This window comes from Prunus mume, linkage group LG2, assembly GCF_029339155.1.
Source record: "Prunus mume cultivar Tortuosa linkage group LG2, ASM2933915v1, whole genome shotgun sequence".
NCBI classification, from domain to species: Eukaryota; Viridiplantae; Streptophyta; class Magnoliopsida; order Rosales; family Rosaceae; genus Prunus; species Prunus mume.
This window is the reverse complement of record NC_142699.1, coordinates 31,028,295-31,052,465: the sequence shown is the minus strand read 5'-3', so window position 1 is coordinate 31,052,465 and position 24,171 is coordinate 31,028,295. Positions and strand designations below refer to the sequence as shown.

The following is a 24,171-nucleotide window of genomic DNA, read 5'->3' as shown; positions in this document are numbered from 1 at the left end:
TGCCAAAGCCTCTTTCATGTTTTATGATATTTCAATTAATTTCTGTGTTTATAAATCTGTCCAGCTCGTGCAAGGATTGTTAAGGTGTATCAATCCTGTAACTGTCTGAACGTATTTGTTGATCTTAGATTGGGCTCTGACATTGCACTATATTAAGAACTTACACTCTCAGCTTCACACAAAGGTTTCCATTGTCTTGGTGCATTATAAACTGCATTAAATGATCTATCCATCTATTTATTTTTATTTTGCACACCACACTCTTTTCCTTGAAGTCCTTTGAATATCTCTTATCATGCACTTGTCTCTCTTTGGATTGCCATAACACTACTGTGCGTAAGTTCTTGATCTGTTTATAAAAATAAAAATAAAATAATAATTTAAAAAAAAAAAAAAAAGGGTGTCAACCACTCATTGCTCAGTAACCGGGCCTCTTGTCTAACCAACGTCGAGGTTCGAGTCAACAGGTTGTGATGGTTTGCTATCCTTGCTTATCTTTGGAGCCTTCATGATTCGGATCAGTATTTCCCCAGGGGTGCTTCATCACCCAGTTGCCTCCAGTCATCTGACGTAAGCACACTGATTGACCATCCGTTACATGGATCATGTCGAAAGCTAGATAAAGTGAGCCACTAAATTCGTATTAAAAAATATATATATAAATTGATCTTCTTATACTTACTATGCACTTAGTGTTTGTGCAATCTTTGGTGGGATTCGTCTTGTGTGGACATATTTTTTGTGCTTAATTGAAAAAGAGTTCATTTAACACATTTGCTCCTTGATGGTAGACTCATTTGATGCCTTTTTATCTTTCACCATGACTGTGGTATGCCTCTACTGTTCTCTGTGAGTTTGTGAGTCTCGTGTGCTGTCGTGTGTTTGTCCCTGACATGCTTTGCTTCACATGCGTTCAAGACAACAAAGGGTTTGTTGCTTCTTTCATTCTTTACTCACAAACTTGGCATGTTTATGAATGGAAAATAATTATATTTTCAAGAGAACTTTGGGTCTGCATCTACAGTATGTTTTATGTCTTGATTGTTTTGAGCTTTCTATCTTGAGTGTATTGCTTTTGTTTTTGTATGTTTTGGTTCTTAACAACTTCTCATTATTCTTTTTAGTTCTCTATTTTCCTGTCGCTTATCCCAAAACAAAAAAACAAAACAAAAAAAAAAAAAAAAAAAAAAATTTCTGTTTGTTTTCAAGATAAAGCCTCTTACATGCTTTATTGGTTATTCTCTATGTCTTTATATGTTGGGAATGCAATCTGATTTTTTTCCTTTCCCTCTTATATTTGCTCCATTATGTTCATTCTTTGCCCTTTGGATTTCCTGACAAAAAGGGGGAGAGATTGTGTTATGGAATTAAGGGGAAGAGATTGTGTTATGAAATTAAGGGGGAGTTGTGTTGTAATTCTGCTTTGAATTACATTTCTTCTCCCACATGCTTCACTGGTTTTGTTGTTTCATCATGTGCAGGGATTCAGGGCTTCAAGCTTAGAATAAGAATTCATTTGTTAAATCCCATGTAATTTCTTTTGAGTTGTAATAGGTGTTTTGTCTAGGAAATGCCAAAGGGGGAGATTGTTAGTACGAAATTTGTATTGTCATTTCCTAGACTTGTTTACTGGATGTTTTGGCACAACTCATTCAACCCCATACATCCGAGGCATGACTTGACCGATATGAGAAACTTGACTTCAGGTAAATCATGACATAATCATGCATTCATTATAGGATTCCTAGTTGGAGTTTTTTTCACTCAAAGTATTTTTATCTTAATCTTATTTTTAATAGGATTAGATTTTATCTCTTGAGATTACTTTCCTAGTTGGACTCTATTTTGATTTAAGTTAAAATACTATTTTTCATCCTTGACTTGAAAAGGACATTTCATTGATACCTATTTGATCTCTTTGATAAAGATTGTTATCTTGAATAACAATCCTTGCATAAGTTGACGAATTATATAGTATTAGTGGTCTCAATGGTTTTTGATGTTCTTCATTTTGTGCCCATATTGATTCACAACAAATAGTCATAGTTGAATAGCTTAATTGGGTGTTCATATTGCATCAGGTTAGAAGTCTTAGTTGAATGGGTCTTATAGTTGCATTGGAAGTGTAGTGACGTGGGGTTTCTCTCCATGTAGAGAAACTGGCTTTGAATAAAAAGGATTGTTGTTCCTTTTCATGATGAGCTTTTTTCAACGCATGAGTTTTTGAATATATTGAATCTGTTTTTGTGAAAGCTGTAGTTCTTATTTTTCTTAGATAAATCATCAAGTGTTCCTTGTCTACTTTGTGATTTATCAAATCCTTTCATCATTCATATTGCATTCATATGCACGTCGGTGACTCATACGGTTGAGGGCACCAAGACCGTGGTGGCGGTTTTCCTCCGGTGAGCTTGAAGCAATCGTGGCCAGTATTGCGTTCAACATAAGGAGTGTCGAAGATCATCCCGTGACAGAAGTTGAGTTACGAAGAAGTCGGTAAACATTATCTAGAATGTGTCTAGGATAAGTGTGTGAGTACTTCTTGTAATCATCGTTCTATAGTGGATTTGTGTTGGACTGAGGAGTCCCGTGGATTTTCCCCATAGGTGGGGTTTTACCACGTAAAATAATTCTCTGCGTGTTCTTTTATTTTATGCCCAGCACGTTACAGGATTGATAAGCCATATCAATCCTGCTACCGAAGTTTATTTTTATTTATTTGATTAGAATCTTAAATTGGCCTATTCACCCTCCTCTAGGCATTTTGAGTCATCCTGCAGATATTTTCAATCTCTTTTCATCACTAAACACTACTACAACAATGTAAAAGTATGATACTAATTATACCACGTAACATCTAAAAATTATCGTGGTGTTTTAAAGCACCACGGGTGTTCTATGACCATCGATCATGATAGTTAGGGAGATGCACTATAAAAAGTAACTTCTGTTGGGGCACGATAACTGTCAAGAAAGAACCCTTAAAATACGTTTTTAGAAAAATGTCAGTGTTTTCTCTCTCTTCCCAGATTTTCACAACCACAAAAAAAAATCTGAGTTCCCTCTCTTCAGGACTTCCAACAAGTAATCAATGTTGAGAAGCATGACATTGTCTTCGCTTGCCGTCAATGAGGAAGGAGGGAGGTACATGCAAGAAAGAAAATACTTTGATGCGTAAGTCAGTAGGAATATAAGAAGATTGCAGTAGAGTTTAGAGTAATATTGGCCCTTTTTTGCCTTTGTGTTGATGGATTAATTGGCCTTTATAGGAATTCGAGTCTTAGGCTTTAAATTCCATGTTCCATGATTTTCATTATGATCAACAATCACTCCATCATGGGCATAGTAGTGAGGGATACGGCACAGAACATGTTTGTCTTGGTAGGTCTTGGTCATCAAGTCCCATAAATGCGATGATTTCATTTATGTGTGTTCATGAATAGAAAATTGGAAAAACATGTTTTTTTCAAAATTAAAATTATAGCTCCACTTCCCAAGTTTAGAGTGCCAGTGGAATAATTTCTTGAGGAGTAATTTTTGCTCTCGCATCAAGACCTATATATTATGATTCACCGATACTCCGATACTCGTATATGATATGCATATAGGCTATAAATCTGTACTTAAGATCTGCAATCACTCTTTACCATGACATAGAAAGTTGTTTATTAGTATTCCCAGAAGTTTCATTTGTTTTATTGCAGCAAAATTGGTTTGGCACTCATCTCAAATGTTACCACACATACTGAGCTCGACTTTTGGGTGAGCTCAATGAAAAGCTATAGACATGTTGGTCCATAAACTGCTTTTTTAATAATAATAAAAACATTATTTCCCAATAATTGTGTTAATTTGCAACCTTTGGGTTTAGTGGCAAGTCCTCCTCTTCAACATTAAGAAATGAGTTTGTGGATCATCCAATCTCTTTTCGTGTAGTGCTAGTCCAGTTGGCCATGATAGCTCCACCGACTTTTCAAGTAAATGATGCTTGTTTGATTAATTAGGGGAAAACAATCAAGTTAATCTTTAATTATGTGACGTTCAAATGAGAGTGGGCAACACGTGACATCATGGAGATATAGAAGCAAATGGGGTCCTAAATTCTAAATTCTAAATTCTAAATTCCTAATCAAGGCAAATGCTCCACTATAATTGTATACAATTTTTCTCTCTCTTTCCTCCATGGTCAATGGGAAGATTTAGGCTGCCAATGCCCAAGCCCCACGGCTACGGATTAAGATGGCAACTTTCAAAAGGAAGTCACATGAGTCATCAGAAAAACACAACTCTTCTTCAAGCTTTCAATGACCCAACCAAAAAGTTACATGGAATACTAGGTGATAGTGATTTCCATTTGGGTGACTGGGTCAACAACTCAGTCGATGGATCTACCACATATAATCATGAATTACGAAAGTTAAAACTCACACACATGGAATTATCCCAAGCATGAGGTCCATAAATGTGCAAATCTGTGGATCAGATTGAAGTCTTCTAGTTTGACTCGAATCATGTTCAGGTCGTGAGTGCGAAGCGTATTTGATTGTCTTGAAGAAGTCATATTTATTGATTTCAAAATTCAAAACTTTTTATATCAAACTCAAGATGTTTCAGAGTGAGACTGTTTGTAAATTTTCAATGTTAAAAAGATCAAACTGAAGTCTTTGAGTTTGACTCAAAGGGATTTTAGTTGTGAAATCGAAGTTTGTTTGACTGCCGTGAAGAGTTTTCAATTTCAAAACTGAAAATCTTCAAGGAAAACCAAAATTCGTTCTTATGTGGTCAGTAAATTTGCCAATTTTCTGGACTGTTAGGAGGGTATATATGTGAAAGCTAGCGTTTGTACCAGTGAAATGAAATATGGTCCATAACTCACGGTAGGGAGCTGGTTGCCCCTTCCTCACGGTTGGGTTAAATCAAGTGGATGACTTAAAATAATGTAATTTCCCCATCCAATTGAAACATTCCACTGTGCAAGATTATAATACAATTTGTACACACCCACTAGATTTTTTCAATAAAATCCAATTTGTAGTTGGGCTGCTAAAAGCTGTCAATTTAAATCCAAAAAACAACCAAAAGTCTTCCCTTCTTTAAATCCCCATAAGTCATATATATACACTTATATTATCCCTCTCAAGGTGCCTCTCTTTCTTCTCTGCATCTCCAAACACAAAAAGATGGGTGCTTGCTTTTCTTGCAAACCAAAACCTGCACTTCAAAATGTGAGAGTGGTTCATCTAAATGGCTATGTGGAGGACTATGAGCATCCAATTTCTGTAGGTCAAGTCACAGGGAAGCCCACAAAGCACTTTGTCTGCACCCCAGCTCAGCTTCTCTCTACTGGGTCCAAGCCATTAAAGCAGGACACTCTGCTGCAACCAGGGCAGGTCTATTTTCTGCTTCCATACTCAGCATTGCAGAGTGATGTTTCTCCTCTGGACTGGGCCTCCATATCCAGAAAGCTCACTGCAGCAGCAGCAAAAAGCAGGAGGTCTTCATGTGAGGGTAACAATAATTCTTCTCATTCTTCTCCTTTGGCTCCTTCTAGTCCTTTGATGATGGGCCAGTTTTGCTCAAGCCCTGTGTGGAGCTCATCATCTTCACCAGGTAGAAGTCCAAGCAGGTTTTCTATGGAGCAGGAGAGCATGGGCTCTCTGATGGATTATGGCTCTCAAAGGTCTTGTAGAGCTAGGTCATGGAAGCCACTTTTGGATACAATTACTGAGAAATCATTTAACAGGAGGACTGAATCAGATTTACAAGAGATGCATGTGGAGGCTGTGAAATAGATTGGGTTTGAATTTGATCAGGTACAGTAGGATATGTTGTAGTGAGAGAGAGAGAGAGAGAAAAAAAAAAAAAAAAAGAAATAGAAAACTCTATGCTTGGTTTTTTTGTGGTAGATATTGCTAGAGGATATTGGGATGGATGTAATGGGGATTTTCTTGTGGGAAAATGAAAATGGAAAACTCTGTTGATTTTAGTTTTTCTGGTTTGGAAATATCAGCAGATGATGGCAACTGAAGATCATCAGATATTGATCTTTTTCCCACTTTAAATCTTTCAATTCTGTTATTACATTGTGAGCTGACATCTAACTTTGAAGTGAAGCAAATGAATTTCTGGTCATTCTTCTCTATCTCCTCCTGTTTTTGTTTTGGTTTTGGTTTCCTTCTTGCCCAAGAGTGAGATAAGAAACATCCCAACCTGAGATATCAATGATTCTTCTGACAATTCTCTCATCAGAAATTTTCCTTTGAATTTGCAAGTTTTCATTTGGTTTGTTGGAGAAGATAAGTTGCAAATCACAGTATAAAAAATAAAAAAATAAAAAAACTTATTTTGCAGTGCTGATTTTATTTTAGTTGGATCCAAAAGGAAAATTCCAGAATTGAATCCACCTTATGCTGCTATGCATGTCTCATATTTGGTTCAGTCCTTAGATCATTGTTCTGAAATTACACTTTTTCAGATGATTAAAGTAAATACACTTGGTCTATGGCCTTTGTCATTATTAGGGGTCAATTACCTTTCAAGGAAACTATTGACTGGGTACATGTTTATATTTTTTTGTTGCCATGTTTCTCAGTTGAAAACAGTACCAGCACATAGAGTACATGGCACAGCAATGGATCCCATTAAGTCCACTGCCAATAAATTAAAACATTTTAAGATTGGCAAGTTGAAAGTGACAACTTCTTAAAAGGTCTGCATTTTCTTTAAAATAGCACCAGAGTTTGGAAACTCATTTAATTCTTTTCATGGTCCTATCACGCATTGTCGGAAAAATAAAATGCATGACAATAAGTAATTGGCTTGGGATAGCGTAAGTAAGTTCTTTTCTGGTGGAAGCAGGAGAGAATAAATGGTTGTGTTTATTCTGGACTTTCAACTAGTATCATAACTGCAGCCACCACAAGTTTAAGACATTTTTTTTCAACAAAAGCAGTTTGGTGGATTTCTTCATCTACTTGTATTTGGAAACTCTGAATTCTCAACCAAGACACAAGAACATTTAACCATTACTGGTAGGTTGGTCTAGCTACTAACATAAAGAGTTGCAGCAACATCATATAACCCAAAACATATATAAATTTGGAGAGGCAGAGTTATAGATGCAAATTAATTATAAGGGTACAGATAAAGGAGCTGGAGGGACCCACTTTTGAATAGGTGAGCAATCCCACCCACCTTCTTTGCTATGTGTCACAGTAAAATGGTTAGGAACCCAAGTTTCCCCTCTTGATTCTCTTTCTCTCAAGAGCTCCCTCTGTTTTTCCTCAACAGCTTTCTTTGCTTCCCTTGCTTTGCTCCAGTCTTTCCCAAGAATGGCTTGGCTCAGAATGCCCCAAATTAAAGCTGATTCACTTGGCCACACTCCCTAATTCAAATTAAATAAATTACATCATAGGTAATTGATAACATAAACATAGAAAAATAATTGCATTGATTTTTGTTTTACTTTTTAAATTTTTTTACAAGAGGGGGTGAATCTCCTTTCACTTTTTTTTTTCTATATAAAAAGTACTTTCTCTAAATTAAGTTCAATGAATTCTTTACATAATTTTTGTATAATTGCATATAATCCATTCATTAGTATGAGAAACTTCAAGATCCCAAGAAGCAAGGGAAAGCATGAAGAATGGTGGGATAGAAGAACAAAAAAGGAAAAGAATTCTCCACATAAATTGCAAAGAATTTATATGCATGAAGAGAAGCCAATGTGCAGTTTGAATTTGAAGAAGAAATTAGTGTCTGTAGGGCATATTGACTTAATGAAATGCAAGTTAAAGGATTTGGAGATCGAGGTAGAAATTAGTTACCTTCTGATCCGTTACCACTGGAGCTTTCAGTCCTGAAATGGCTTCTTTCGCATTGTATATAACTGTTTCTTTCCTGCTACTGACGTCCTTCATTTTGACAGTTCTGCAATGAAATATAGGATGCAGCATTATAACAAGATAGATATGGATGTGTGAAACGTGAACAGAATTTTTCAAGGCTAAACATAAATATGGTCAGGAGAAAAGTTGTTAGTCAATATGAGAGAACCATTTCACTTGTTATTTGTTAAAGATTGTTTAGAAACCTTGTACCTGTAGCATCAAGGTCTAACTTGTAAGTAATCAACAGTTTCGTTTTTTCTTTTTGTTGCTTTTTCAAATGTATGAAATCAAACCACCGTTAATCTTTATGCACATAGCAGCAGTCTAAAGAAGAAGAAGATAATCCTTTCATGGACCCTTGAATTACCTATCCCACTGACCATCTATCTCATAAAGAAGCTGGAACGATGTTGAGTCAAAGATCTTTCCCTTAACTGTTCTAGGATTTCCCCTAAGCCCAAAAAATGAGCTGCTTCCATAATATAACTCAGCTTCAAGGCCAGTCTCATGACACCGGATTCTGTTTTCACCAACCCAATCAACCCAAGGTATTGGCAAGAATTTGATCAAGAGTTTCGGCGAGTTTATTTCATATGTTTCTCCGTGATTCAGGAGCTTCAGTTGCCTTTTTCCATGCACCTCAGTTTCCACTGAAGTACCTGCAACATGGTTCTTGATAAGAAATTGGCATTTAAACCCAATAGTAGATTTAAAGAGAGGAACTTAAAGTGTGTAAAAGTTATGACAAGAATGAAATCTTCGATATTGTTGGTGAGTTTGAAGTTCTTAACTAGTGAATATATACACAGCCTGAAAACATTAAAGTAAATGATTTTTGACCAATGAGTATTAAAGTAAAGGATTAGAGTGACTTGAAATCATACAGACAACCTGATAATAGTAATATATAAAGGCTAATAACATGTCGAAGGCCAAAGATAAAAGGAACCTTTCGGATCGATAGTGCAGTTAATCTTACTGTTAGAAACTGAAATCACATCCTCTACTCTGGTTTTCACACTGAAATTTTGTGTTTTGAGGTATTGTACCTAAGAATAGTTTTCAGATCAAATCAATTAGCACTTTCATCTGAACTGTACAGTCAAGATAAGAGAAGCACATTTTCATAAGAGTATCAGAAAGGAGAAGGAAGATATAAGAACATCAGAAGCAGCATTGAAACTTTCTGTAAACAGTCAGTATTAACTAAGTACTTGGTAAAGAGTACAGGTTCCTTGTAAGAGGTCTACTACATTGAAGTCTTCGAATTATTTTATCTGGCTCTGGCAGATAACTGCTATGTTAACCATCAGTCAGGATTGGTAGATAATGCAACACTAATGAAATAGCAAAGCAAATGCTTATGTAGATTGGATGGCGGATTAGAGTCAAAAGGTTAAAATTTCTTAGATATGACAAAATTTCAGGTGTTTGAAGGATCTCTGACTTTCATTTTCCAACAAAGATCGCAAAAACAAGACTGGAGACAGAGAGGAAAGACTTGATGCATATGATTGGTGACTGCTATTTTTTCTCAAATAGAAACAAACAAATAAACAATCTGGATGATTGTGAGTAATAGCTGTCTTTTTTCTTTTTTTCGCAGTTCAAACAAATTAACCAAGGTTCAAGCCTTACAATCTTTTTTATAGTAACATTTTACATTTGGTTTGTTAAATATGTAACGGCTATAGTAACCAGCAAACCAGTATTTCTTTTATTAGATTAATCGTTATTATGAAAAGTAAGAAGTAGAGTACCATAGAATTGGGGAGTAGGATGTTGACACCATATCATTTCAAGGTTTTCTTTTTCATCAGTTCCATGAAGGGCAGTAACTGGTGGGTGATGTGAAACCTGCAAGTATGCAACCCAAAAAGCAACCACATTAGGCAATGTATGCATAAAAGATCCACCAACTCGCCACTCGCCAGGTAGTAGCGAGATCATGTTCAAGTTTGGCCAGCATGGCAGCATAAATTGGAGGCTAAGATAATCATACGGCAACCATTTTCGAGCAAAGGTTCAGCAGAAAACACAAATACAAGTACCTGCTCAAGTAGAACATTGAGATTCCCCCTTGAAACATGATGAGTTTCTCCAAGAATGGGGTTATAAGGAGCAATTCCGAAGATCATAGGACGCAAAATAGAAATGCTCCATGATACGACGGCTGTGAACCTTTCTTGGGGACTTTCCCCTTTGTTGCACCTCCCTAACAGATCATTACCAATGCAATACACCGATTCACCGAAACACTGGAGGTGTGACTTCGGCAAGTTAAAAAGAGGTGACAGCTGAACTTGCAAAACAAGTAACAAGATCAATTACCATTGACCACCAAATACAATCAAGAATACACTACTGTGTGATATTATGTTATTCTTTGTAAATTGTATGTAAGCACATGCAAGATTGAAGAGAATTGTATGCATATTTAGTTTTTATGTCAAGGTTGTTTTGTTCCATACAGCAAAGAGAACATAAAATTGGTTTAGGACTTTCCACAGTTGTGTTTCTTTAGTTGGATCTCCTTAACACTGCTCCTAGGAATTTATTAAGGCCCTCAGTTGGAGAAATTATTGTATGTATCTGATATACCACGTGGCTCGTTTCGAATTGCTTCAAAGCAATTCAAATTGAAAGATGATTCTAAATTAGTTGTTGTAAATGTTACAGGAATTCCAATGTTAGTTGGCGATTGAAAACAATATTCCGTTTATAATTGCATATGTGCAGCATGCTGAATTCGAACGTGTACTGGGAAGCATATCAATGTTTTTAAGGTAATTTTATTTTAGAGACGAATTTCTCATAAAAATTTATAGAAAAGTTGAAAACTCATCCTGGGAGTATCATTGTAGAAAATAAAAATAAAAATAAAAACTTCTTTCTGAAAAATTATTCTGGTCCACACAGAATTTTTTTAATTGGGACTACCTTTTGTATTAATGTATTAATTTTCACACGTAAAATGTCATAAAAAGCATTTGTATAAGTGATCCAGAAACCCTTTTGGGATTGCTTCTGTAGAAAGCACTTCTACTCATAAACGTTTTTTTTAGAAATGCTTCTACTAGAAAAGCGTTAGAATTTTTATTTAAAATATGATTCCTGAAAAAGCAAATGCTACATGCTTCTTTAAAAAACGCTTTTATAACGCTGAAGCACACTATTAAAAGCGCTTTGCTTGTAACCATTTCGGTTGCACTCCCAAACACAAGTGAGTCACAGTAGCATTGTAATTTGTAACCACATCAATAAGTAGGACCGGCCTGGACGATAAAAACAAAAGCTTTGTGTACGGCCGGCTGATGCATGACAGTCCATTTTGTCTTTTTATGTAATGACCACAGATATTCAAAAGCCAGGTGTCAACATATAAAATTATGGAAATAAAAGAAACTCCTAAAATGTAAAAGTATGGAGTAATGCTTTTTAACCACAATTTTTTCTAATAATTATAGTATGGTATATTGACTGAAAAAAATTACATTATGGTATGATATTGAAGTACGACTACGTTGTATAAAATTAGAAATATTATCCATACTATCTTATACAATGTGACCATATTTTAGTACCGTATAATAATTTTTCCAATTTTCCGCAAAGGTGGGACCCACCACAGCAGTGGTCCAGTGAATCCTATCCTTGCCAAAGATGAGGTTTGTAAAATGTAATTTGAGGATACGACAGAAATGATAAAACCTAAAGTTATGAAAGAAGAAGCACTAGACTTACCTGAAAGCGAGAGAGATCTGATCCTGGCCGTACATTTTTAAACAGACTTAGGACGCGCTTAATTAGATTAGGAGCTCTATAATCAACCTCCGAATCCCCGTCTAATGACAACGGCTTTGTCAGAAAAATAACTCCGGTCTTCTCCTCCTCATCCGTCGTGACCTGCACCGCACCGAATCATTCCCCAATATTTGGTATTATTCTGGCAAATCCAACTTCAAAACTTCAAAAGGAACACTATAAAATTTAATTTATTATTAAAAAAAATAAATAAAACCTATTTTGTATGAGCTGCTTGCTTATGGAACCAAGTTTGACTGCAAAATTAAAAAATAAATAAATAAAGTTGCACACTGTCTCCCTACGTTTGCAACAAATAGCACAAAGTTGCTTGAGAAGTAAGTTTTTTTTTCCTATTAAAATATAGGGAATACCATTTTGTAATTTACCCGGAACTTTAATAGGAAGATTAGCTTACTTGAAAAGGGCAAAAAAATTCACATCAAATTTTAAAAAAAGAAAAAAAGAATTGAATTGAAACTTAGCATTTGCTCCATTTAGAAACAGGGCATGTTATAGAAGCTATCTTCTCTTCTTTCTTTTTTTGGGTCGAATCGGATACAAGAGAACGAGCACACTGCAGTGCCAACTGGCCTAACTCACGTTTGCATAGAAGGTAACTTAGAGTTGAAGAAATTGTCATTAAAAGAAAGAGAAAGAAAATAAAAAGATGCCATGCCTGCCACCATTCCAAAGCAATTTCCATTTCCCTTTGCACACAAAACAAAACAATATATATATAATTAACAAATGGGAGTAGAGGCTGGCTGAGGCTCCAATCCAATGAAACAGCCCAGCAGATATAATAATTAAATATTCAATAGCAGCTGCTGCCGCAAGCCTGCAAACAAAACAAAAACTGGTTTTTGTCTTCTGAATACCGCTTTTCCTGAGTGGGAAAACAGCTGAAGTTTTAGAAAACTGTTTTGAATACCATGGTTGATGAAGATGATGAAATAGATACTGTGACTTAGAATAAGTAAGAGGAAGGTTTTGATTTGATCTGCAAGAACTTCTCCCAATTGGGCACCCAGAAATATGAAATCAATCAAGAAATACATGCATATAAATACCAGCTAGAAAATCATTCCAAAATAAATAAATACCAATAAATACCATTTGAGCCACCGGCTCACTGTGTTACAGAGAAAAACACAGAGAGAAAGAGAGAGATACATACCATATTAGATTTTGCAGAGGCAGAGATGGTGTGGAGAGAGAGAGAGAGAGAGGTGCTGGTTTTGTTTTGTAAAAGAGGATGTAATGAAGAGAAATAGAGGAAGTGGCGGAAACTGAGATGGACTGTCACAGGGAAAAATAAAGGCGTTTTTATAGGCGTTTTGAACAACGAGAAGACAAAAAATAAAGGCGTTTTGGTGGTGATTTGTTTAAATAAATAATTTTTGTTATGTTAATTCAGGAAACTATGAGTAGACAAAAACAAACCTCAAATTGTTTTTCCTAATATTACGATAAATTTTTTTATTAAAAAAAATTAATTTGTTATTATTTTCCCAATTAAAAGAAGAAGAAGAAGGAAATAAAATAAAAAAGAAGCCAACGAAAATAAATAACTACGGTTAATAGTTGTTCGTTGGTCATTGGATTGCTATCCAAACGGAAAGCGTAGCGTGTTCTGCTTTGTTTGTTCGGCTGCCGACGCATTTGTTTCATCTTCATCGCGCACACTGTTCATCAAAAGGGCTTGCTAGGCATTTACAATTTTTTTATATTTATCCATTTTACTTTCTCTTTTTTTTTTTTCTTTTTTTTTTAATTTATAAAAAAAACCTTAGTTGATGGTACATTAAATGGTGTTTGATGAATTTAATGTTTAAGATGTATGTAATAGCGTGATCAATTTTGTGATAATGCTCACAATAAATCTATGTGACAGGTTCAATGGCCTATCCATGTTACCTAGTACAAATTGTACATGTGTTAGGTGCACGTAATTATTTTGTGGAGGTTGGTTGATGGGAATCATCATATAAAATGGCAATAAAATTAGTGACAGTAAATAACCCATTGGACCATGTTATTTATAGCAATACCATCTACTTCTAGTTGTATGACGTAATGGCCTTATCAACGGTGTCTAACTCAACTAGAGCATATTATGAAAGAGCAATGCTAGCAACTTTCTCCTTTTTCTTCATTACATGTATCATTTTTCTTGTACTTAAAACAACGTCATCAATCATCACACAAGTTACTTTTTCTTTTCCAAATTAACCCTTATTAAATATATATATTACAACAAGCTAGTATTTTAACAACTTTCTTTCCACCCTATTACAAAATTAAATAAGAAAAAAAAAATAGGTTTTTATATATATAACTAAATTATTTGTGGTGATAATTAAATAACTAACTTATTTCCAGTTTGATTGATCTCAAATCACATGATGTGTGGTAGACCCAAATGAAAGCAAGTAGTTATTGTTGAATGTAAGGAACAACTCTTGCTAATTGCTTGGTATATGGAACATCAGCGTGTTATGCTTTATCTTCAGGTATTTGTTCGACTGAAACCTACATTGGCTTGACGAAGAAAAGAAAAGAAAAAAATGTTATAGAAAAAAATAAATGGAGAAATGGGAATTACATCATTTAACTCCACAAGTAGTTCTAATTGGGTCATGTCATCCAACTTTGTCAATTTGTCCGTCAAAATGAGGGGTAAAAGCATCATTTCGACTTCCAAGAGTCTCCTTCGCTTGATAATCCCTCAATAAGAGAAATCCCCAAAATGAAGAAACCATAAAGGTGCTGAGTATCACAAATCGCACCCTAAGGTAAAATGTAGGAGAATTCCACAAACTCAAATTGCTGCCGTTGTTACTTTGAGTGTGGGTCGGAAATCAAACTCGACAGATCTGAATATGCTGAAATGGGCAGAAAATGGGCATAATGTTATATATCCTCTTCAAAAGCTTTTGATGGCATGGGCATAGTGTAGAAATGGACAAGAAATGGGAAGGAATTAGTAGTGTGGGCAGGATATATGAAGGAATTGCTAGTATGGACCACACTAATGAATACAAAACCAACTCATCCATTTTCGAACATGCACAATCACTTTCAAACATGCATAATTAAAAGTTAAGAGTAAATAAGAATGAAAAACTAAAGTTTGATGACGAGAGGAAAATAACCTTGACTTGCAGACTAGTGGTCTCAAGTTGAACCCTCACATGACACTTTTGACAATGTGTATGTAAACTCCCTCCCTCTACTTTCTAAAAAGTTATTTATTTATTTTGTATTATAAGCCATTTTCGCAGTTTGTTTTCACTGGAATAATCGCTATAACAGCCATAAAAGGCAAAAGGAACATCCAAACAAGTCAACAATTGATCTCCAAGTTCCAACCACAATGGTCGGAGCTGGCCCTAAAGTTTTTGCAGCATGAGACAAACTGTTAAAATGTAATGTGAACCGTGCATATTGGCATAAACAAAAAAAGAAAAGTTTCTTTTGAATTGAGTAGATTTTGAACAACTTTTTTCTGTTCTTTGTTGTAAATTTTGGATGCCCCAAGACACCAAATGTGGAGGCTATTGAATGCAAAGTGAAGTGAAGGAATGTTTGGACTTTCCCTTCATCTAATTGGATTTTTCACTATCATATTTTGTTGTGCTTTCACATTCTATCCATTTCACAATCTATCCATTTCATAATGTTCTTGTTTTTGTTAGAATTTTGAAGTATCTAGAGGTCAAACTTTATAGCTCGGTTATAAGGCATGATCGTGTCTATGTTGAAGCTCATTAAGTGAATTTGTATAGGCTTGGACATTATTTGGATAAAATAGTGTTATTTGAGGTATCTTTCAATTGAAGGGAATTGAATATCCCGAGGTGTTGCACGATACGACTGCTTAAAAAGTTATTGTGAAATTATGGTCTTATTGTAAAGAGTTATTCATATCAAATGGTCGTACATAGATTAAGTCCTTACCACTACACCCTTTTTATATATATTGCATCCAAAGAATTCATCTCATACCAGAAAGGGTAACAAACTTTTAATTTTTGAGCAAGGAGCTTGTAGCTTAAATCGTTAAGTTAAAAGCATTTACCCCTTCATCCGAGATCCTAGGTTTGATTACCCATAAGCCAATATTGCTTGTATAAAGAACAAAACAAAAAACTTTTTATTGTTGAAAGATGAGACGGGAAGGAGTTATCTCCCAAGAGTCCCAGACTACATTGTGTAGAAATTGTCGTTTTAGGTATGCAATCCGTGGCATGAGGCCACCAAATCCAGCAAAATGTCAATCTCCTAATATTGAATCGATCATATGAAATCTAGACAACGTCAAATTGTTTATTTCTATTTGTTGTCATGTTGCAAAATCAACATCTCAACTAAACCACTTTCAATGCTCTTTCATAGCTGGGTCCTTGGGTGTTCCCCATGACCCACCTTCAAATCCCAAAGAGTGTGTGGCCCCTCCCCCTTATCGATGTAACTCAAAAAAAAAATAAAAAATAAAAAACACTCTTTCATAGACCTTTTGCTTCATTCTAAACTAAATAAAAGGAGCATTACTTTGAACCAACAAGAAAGAAATCCAATTTGGAGTACTAACCAAAGGAGCGGCGCTTGAAACCTAGAAAGACCAAAAACCCAGCCTCTTGCTGAACGAGATTCTTGTTCCTGCAATTATTTGTCGTTGCCAATAGAAACGTCTAGAGCTTCGAACAACATGAAGCATCGACACATCCGCATCCCTAGAAAAAAATTCTTTTTAAGCCGATCTTATCAAATCATTCTCTAAATGAAAGAAATGGGGACTTTAGCCTAAGGTCAAAACATCTACAATCTTCTTACATAAAACAATAGATCCAATTCTACTTTAAGGTTCGGTCAAAAGAAAAACGAGTTTTTCCTGGATTCTACTCGGGGGAGATTTTTTTATATTATTTTTTATTTTTGTAGATTAGTTTATTATAAATAAATAAAAATGCTGACGGCAAATGTGACTTCTCAATTTGTATCATTTTTTCAATCTGAATGAACCTCAATTAAGCCCGAAGGCAAACAACCACAAGAAGGGCAGGCCCAGAACGAGGGAAGCTCAAGAGAGCTGATACTGAGGTCAATGGGATCCACCAATCAAGCACCTTCAAAACACTTCTCTAATGTACGGGGAGGGGATAGAACTCGAGTGCAAAGGGGACGGGCACACTGCCTTGACCAATTCAAACGACAATGGAATGATTCAAGAAGCAAAAGTAGGTGTCTCTCCAAAGGTGGAATTAAGGCTAGAGATTTCTTGTTAGAAATAACCAGACTATCCACCTAATTTTCTGAGCATGCTATTAACACTGAACTATTTTATAAAGACCTAACGGAATGGAATTGTAAACAAAAAGTGCAACAAAACCAAAGAAGATCTACAGACATTACATATTTGTTGAATAATAGAACAAACAAAAACTTTAACCTTTGTTCAAAGATGTCAAACCATTACAAATAGGCCCAGGTTTCTTACATTATATAGAATTATAATCTGATCTTCCAACAAACCAAATTTAATTCAATCGCAAACTGGAACTCATTCCTCACAAGATTTTCACTGTGGATTTGAAACCTGTATTCCATGCCGCTTGAAAAATTCTCTAAATCCATAGGCACTAGTGTCGTAATTGAACTGGACACGTGCAGATACAACAAAACAGACAATACATTAGTTTGGGGAAATTATAATTCTCAGACACTGAATCTATAGTTTCCATAAAGGAGGGGGAAAAAAGATGCTGAATCATATCTGCATGAATACATAAGAATGAAAATGGCTATTCATGGACCTCGCTAAATAACAGAGTGATCAAATCAGGTCAAAATATGATAGTGAAGGTCCACCTCTTAGGATAATAACATCATAATTTGTAAGCAAGCTTGGAAACTTACAGGTAGAACTTTCACAGCATACTTTGTAATATTTGGATCAGCAACCCTTCCCTGGTTAAGCGTCTGCACCAGAAAGATTTTCAATAAGCTGAAAGATGAGCAGTGGCATAGTGCCTAAGGGGCGTAATTTCAAGGAGTTATCAACTAGGACAAAAGAAAACCATCAGCCTGTCTACAAAGCATGTCATGGAAAGCGAAGCACTACTTTCACTAAACTTCCTGCTAGGCACAAATTCAGCCTAAAATTGGTAACATGATGAAGCAGATTGGCCATAACAAACTACAATGAACAACCAAATGTCATCTCGCAACTCTGATCATTTACATTCCACCAAGAATTGTTTCTTTCTAAGGCAACTTGCTTCTAGTTCAATGTTAAAAAAAACCAAGAATTGTTTCAAATGCTGAAGGCAAATTGCTTCTAGTTCAATGTAAAACAAAATAAATACATAAAAAATAGAGAGAGAAAATATTGTTTCATTTCCCATTATCTTCCTTTTTTTCTTTTTCTTTTGCAACACTTTCCCAGAAACTATATAAACCATGATATATGAGCTATGAGCTACCCAGCAGCCACTGTCCACCTGGATTAGGAATCTTTAAAGCTTTAACTGGAGTAAGAGAGGTAAAGGATCCAAGCCTCACTACAACTGATTCTATCTTTAGGCATGACAGTCAAAAGTCATTATCAACAATAGTTGAAAAGAAAATACATAAAATATGTTCCTAAGTGCAAGCAAAATTAAGAAGTCGTAGGTTCTTTCAAGTGCGAGATGTTCGCATAAAAAATAATTCAAACTACTTCAACTATGATAAGCTCCACAGGTTACAGTTAAAACATGACTGGAATACGAAAAAGATCCTGTCTTACTTGTTGGGGACTATGAAATATTTCTATAAATGGATATTCCTTCCTCTGCCGGGTAATACAGAATCCAGGATATTTTGGGCAGTCAACCTGAAATATGCCAGAGCATGAAAAAAAAAATTATATCATAGAATATTAGGGGGTTCTAAGGGAAGATGAACATAAAATTATGTGAAAGTTGGCTCAAAAATCAGGAAATCATGCATTCATCATTGACATTGCTCTTTTAAGGGTGGCTGAGCTACACCAACAGGGGCTAGCTCTCTACTTTAAACACAAGACCTCCCTGTTTAGGAAGAATGCCAATAATGCAAATGGGCTAAAGTGCCAAGGGTAAAGACACGGCTTTTAATTCACATATATGTTGCTTAATATATGCTTGCAGAAGGATCATACTAGTGTGCATCAACATATTTTAACATTCATAATTTTAAGCAAAAAGATATATTATTAGAAATTGACATTAGTATTTATTTTCTAAAACGTAACTAATGCTTGTTAAGACATCATTTAAACATAACTTACACGCATAAATTTTACATGCGGATGAAACTCGGCTGCGGCTTCCTCCAATACGCTATCAAGATGCTTTGTGAGATTACACCTGCATTATCCAAAGCGAGCATTTAGACTTTCAATTGAAGAGTAAAGGAATAAAATGTAAAATAAAAAATGGTGGAGACCAACTCTAGATGACCTGAGGGTGAATGCAACAACCACGGGATAGCCTTCGTGAAGGAGCTGCACAAACTCACGTTCTGATGTAAAATGGATGATCCTTGATGGCCCAATATCCTTTGGATAACCAGTATAATACCTTATATCACAGACAAAAAACATAAGGAGACTGGAGTGGTACAAACGTAACAAAGTCAAGTGGATTAGACAAGAGGCTTCCTAGGGAAAACCCACAATCAAGAACTGCCTAAACCCTACTGCATCAATCAAAATTTCATATGGATATAGTAATTTAACTTAGTTCGGGAAATTTTATAAAGGTACTACCATCTACACCAAAGGTTTCAATATATTACCACATACTTGAATTTAAACTTTAAAAGGAAGAAAAGAACTGTCCAAGGAACAACAGAGAATTTGGATACAATTCATCAACACCAAATGGTAGTAATTGAATATAGGAAAGACAGTAAGAAATGCAGACATTATCTCAATTGAGATTGAAGATTCTATAAAAAGAAAACAACTTTCCTAGTTGCCCTTGGCTCCCTTCCCGGCCTGAGCCTGAGCCTCGGCCTCTTTGAGGCATTTTGTCGAACACCTTGCACGCATGACTCAGACCGACAACAAATTGTAGACAGAAGTGATAAAGTAGAGAATACTAATGCTCATACTTGGAAGTTGCACGGAGATGGTTGATCATTTTATCAAAAAGTGATGGCTCCCCCATTGATTTGATCAACGCACCAATACCCAGCTGGTGTCGTTACGCAGTGCCAAATCACACCCCGAGTGATAATAAACAGCAGAATTCTAGAGAAATATATAAACTAATTGATATATTTTAATTTGGATATTTGATCGTTACATGAACTTATAACCGATTTTATTAGAATTTCTCAAATAACATAAAATAAGACCCGACAAATTACATGAACTTATAGCCTAGTTGGCTAGTGGGCCCACTTAGCTTTGTAAAGCCTCTTAGATTCTCCCACGTCACACTTCCTCGCTAAACCTTATAACATGGGCATGGGTTGAGTTGTGTCGCTTTTAATTTCAACACTAACCTAACTCGATATATAGCGGTTTATAATTTCTTGGATTAAGACTTGCTTATTATTGGGCCAATCCAAACTTTTTGTGATCGGATTGGATGGTTCGGTCAGATTAATTCAAAATTTAGTCTACTTTTAAGTTTTAATTTTAATTCGTACATAACGGTTTATGATATTTTAAACCAAAAACCCGCTTATTATTTTTAGGCCAACTCAACTCGCTATAATCAGGTTAACCCAAAATTGTGCCCACCCCTAACAGGGATGAGATGAGATGAGATCTATTATCCCCAATTCCCTGTCCCCTTCTTAACATTTGACAGACGTTCCTTAATATAATAGTCTGCTAACAACGTTAGTTCCTATTAAAAATAGTAATAATAAACGAAATATCCCTTTATTGGTGGTTCAAGACTCTTCTTCTTTATCGTCTCAACAGAACTCAACATCTCTTTCTCTCTCTCATCTCAAGATCTCACCACCCACCAGCTGAACAAATAGCCAAAAGCCATTCTTAGTTTTGATTTATATCTCTTTTGCTTCACCTATCTCATGATCTCACCACCCAAAACATGACTTCTTTTTTTTCATCGAAAATGTAATAAAGTGTCCCTTTTATAATTTAGCTTCATGGTTGTGCTTGTGTCCGTATGGTTTTATTATAACCACCATATTGGTTGTGTGATTTTCATAGTGCAGAATGCTTTGCTCTGGTTTTCGTTTGTGTTTGGGTTTATGATGAGTTCCTCTTTTAGTTATGTATTTTCTGTGTCTAATAATCTTCCCCAGATCATCCCATTCCTCATATTCTAGGAGTTGGTAATCCAATTCAAATTTGAGAATATGTAACACAGGTGAACTGAATGATAGCAGAGAGATAACATCTGTAACTGATAATACTGTAGGATGTCATATATGCCTAGAAAGGTTAAACAGCTAATTCGAATATTTTGCAATAAACAAAATTAACTTTTAAAGCAGGAGAGAGTTATCAATCCTAGGATGTGCTGCTTTCCTGGCAGCTAACTCCACTATAGGAAAGCACACTAGCAAAATCCCATGGTTTCTTGAGGGATTAAAATTTTTAGACCAAGCATAAAGAAGGATTATTGTGTTTGAGGAACACTTGATATTTATCTCAAATATATGAAACTTTCTTGGAATTTTAGACTCTATATGAAAACTCTAAAGAGATGCACGTAACAAAACTTATTCTCCAAATCCACGGTTATCTTGTGAAATCTGTTCTTAGAATCCTATATGACATAAACTACAATCAATTGATCTTTCAATCGCACCAAATAGTCGAGATAATGAAAACATAATATTTTGATCTATCAAAATAGAGTCATAAGAAAGTAATCAGAGATGAATTAGCACCAACCCTATAATGTTGAAGTTAACACAACTTTAGTCAGTTCGGGATTACTGTTACTTCAAAAAAAAAAAGTAAATTTAAGTTTTAGCCACAAAAAAAATTTCACTTTTGGAAAAAGCAAAACTTTTTCAAAAAATACAGAAAAACCTCTCAACTTTCAAACTAAATACATGTAAATGTAAAGGATTCCTTAAGAAATCCATGGTTTCTTGAAAAAATAAAAGCATAAGGGAATTTTGTGTGAGGATATATGAAACCAAAGACTTTTCACGTAACCAAAGGTTGTGAATTCTTTAAAAAAAGATTTCTCTCCTTGCATGGTCACCAACCAGTTAAGTTCCAACTTTAGTCTCCCAAAAAAAAAAAGTTTATGATGTGCTTTAAAAATAATGAGCAATAAAGTAAAGTAAAGCAGTTGTATGTTAGATGAACAATATTTCTAGGGTGGTGATTTTCCACTTCCATTTTGTCCATTTACACTCCTTTTTTTAAAAAAACTTTTACTATAACAACAAAAAGAGTGTAAGTAGAAAAAAGAGGAGTGGGAAAATCAACTCCTTATTTTTAAAGTGTTGTTAGTATAAAAAATAATGTCAAAACCGTTTGGTAATTTTAATATAAAGCTGTTCTAACTGTGAACAATGAATAAAGTAGACATAATCTTGAAAGTGTTATATGTTAATCATGTGGTGGTTGTGGTGATGAGGGTGAATGTGGAGATGAAAGAGGAGGTGGTGAAGGAGGTGGGGGTGGGGGTGTATAGGAGGTGAAGGTGGTGGTGGTGAAGAAGGAGGTGGTTGGGTGGAAGTGGTGATGGTGATGAAGGTAGAGCTGGTGATAGTGGTGGTGGTAAACGATGTCATTATAGGAGTTGAAAAAATTCATTGAAGACTCATCCATGCTTCTTTTGAAAGCAACTTTGAAAAGCAACATAGAAGCTGCTTTTAAAGGGGATTGCTTTTAAAGTAATCATGATATTTTATTTTTACCAAACACCTTAAATTGCTTAACTTTAAAGTGAAACATATTTTTGACCCAAAAAAAGAAAAGAAAAAGCAATCCCAAACCGGATCTTAACATATGATTAATTTTATTGTTTAACATCCATCTATTTATTTGATCTCAATTAAATGACTAAAATTGACATTATGATCTTTGAATAATGACTTAAAAATGCTCATTTCAGATTATAATATCACATTACTAAAGAGACTCAAATGAATGGGTCATGTCGTATTATCTTGTTAACTGGTTACGACTTGAGCGCTCCCCGTGAATCAAAATTATTTGCTTTTGTTTATTGTACATTTGGAATGATAGTGAGAGCGTTTTTGTTCACTTAAACTTTGGTGTGGCCTCATCTCCCTTTAGAATTGTGTCATGTGTTAAAAAACTAACCCATTGTATTTATTATTCACTATGAAACTCATCACGTAAGTATCGATAAAACCTGCCTTCTACTTGACTCAATATCTGAAGAACAATAGAGTGCTATTATTTCTTTTACAAGAACAGAATACAATATTTCTCAACTAAACTCCTCAATACAGACTCTCTCAGTTAATATAGAGTTAACCTAACCAACTCTTGACTAACCATAGCGTAACTGATAGTTAACAACTAACCATATTGCCAACTCAGATCGAGATCCCTATCCTTCCAAGAGTTACCCTTTTTTTCTTTTATGTCCACTGATTATGCTGATTGATTCTAGCAAGAAAAATAAGACTCCTTCCAACCAAAAGAACAGAAAAATAAGACTCCTACAACATAGAAAGTTCGTTGACTACATCAACAATTCCATTTGGGCTTTAGGATGAAGTCTAGCAGTAAATATTGGAGTGCATGGCACGACTTTAATACATAGTTAATTTCATAGTTGTAATTTTTTTTTTCTTTTTTTTTTTTATAAATATTTTTTATACAAGTGATATTTTACTTTAATTTAATCTAAACTATGAGAAGAGGGACTCCAACTCGAATAAAGAGTGGGGAGCATATCCATTTTAACTAACTTGACTAAGCCCATATTATGATTGCATTGTAATTTTATTTTATTTTATTTTATTTTATTTTGGTAATAATGCTAAGTTGACCTTTCCGTTGGGTTGTTCAAAGTTAATGATCCGTTGGGTTGCCAAAGCCCTCTTCTCAATCAACGCTGATGGATTTACACTCCAATATTTACCATAGGCCCTTTACCATAGAATGACTGTATTTCATCCCATATCCTTCATGCATTCAACTAGACTTTTCAAGATCATGGGAATAACATTTGCATTTATTCAATTCTTACAAGGCTAAGTGTCGGTTGACCCAAAAAAAAAAAAAAAGGCTAAATGTCACAACCATTTCCCTTTTTTTCTTTTTAAATTTTGAAAATGACTAAACTGACCAAGTATGTTCTTTCTTCGAATTTAAAACACGACAGTGGAATATACCTCAATGGTTTAGCTCTTCCACCTCCCACTTATGTGGGCAGATGTTCGAAACTCCACACACCCAATGAATATTTGTGTAAGACCCCTTCCCAGTACCAAAAAAAATGGTTGCAAGGCTAAATTATATTGGAGC

General features: G+C 35.1%; 3 protein-coding genes across 3 annotated transcripts; 1 reads left to right on the top strand and 2 right to left on the bottom strand.

Annotated features, from left to right (window-relative positions):
- The first annotated feature begins 5,074 nt into the window (after nt 1–5,074).
- Nucleotides 5,075–5,986, top strand: LOC103323665 (uncharacterized). The gene has a single exon (XM_008225672.2). The coding sequence runs from the start codon at nt 5,181–5,183 to the stop codon at nt 5,790–5,792; it is 612 nt and encodes a 203-aa protein (XP_008223894.2). The 5' UTR covers nt 5,075–5,180; the 3' UTR covers nt 5,793–5,986.
- Nucleotides 5,987–6,994: 1,008 nt separating this feature from the next.
- Nucleotides 6,995–13,031, bottom strand: ORP4C (OSBP(oxysterol binding protein)-related protein 4C). The gene is made up of 7 exons (XM_008225671.2): nt 12,874–13,031; nt 11,634–11,795; nt 9,941–10,186; nt 9,650–9,746; nt 8,257–8,548; nt 7,827–7,929; nt 6,995–7,384 (listed from the first exon to the last, which is right to left on the bottom strand). Exons 1-7 carry the CDS (start codon nt 12,874–12,876, stop codon nt 7,130–7,132), a joined length of 1,158 nt encoding a protein of 385 aa, XP_008223893.2. The 5' UTR covers nt 12,877–13,031; the 3' UTR covers nt 6,995–7,129.
- A 4,006-nt stretch (nt 13,032–17,037) lies between these two features.
- Nucleotides 17,038–20,075, bottom strand: LOC103323662 (Thioredoxin superfamily protein). Its single transcript, XM_008225670.2, has 6 exons — nt 19,836–20,075; nt 19,181–19,300; nt 19,009–19,087; nt 18,487–18,573; nt 17,616–17,678; nt 17,038–17,355 (listed from the first exon to the last, which is right to left on the bottom strand). Exons 1-6 carry the CDS (start codon nt 19,889–19,891, stop codon nt 17,278–17,280), a joined length of 483 nt encoding a protein of 160 aa, XP_008223892.2. The 5' UTR covers nt 19,892–20,075; the 3' UTR covers nt 17,038–17,277.
- Nucleotides 20,076–24,171: the final 4,096 nt, after the last annotated feature.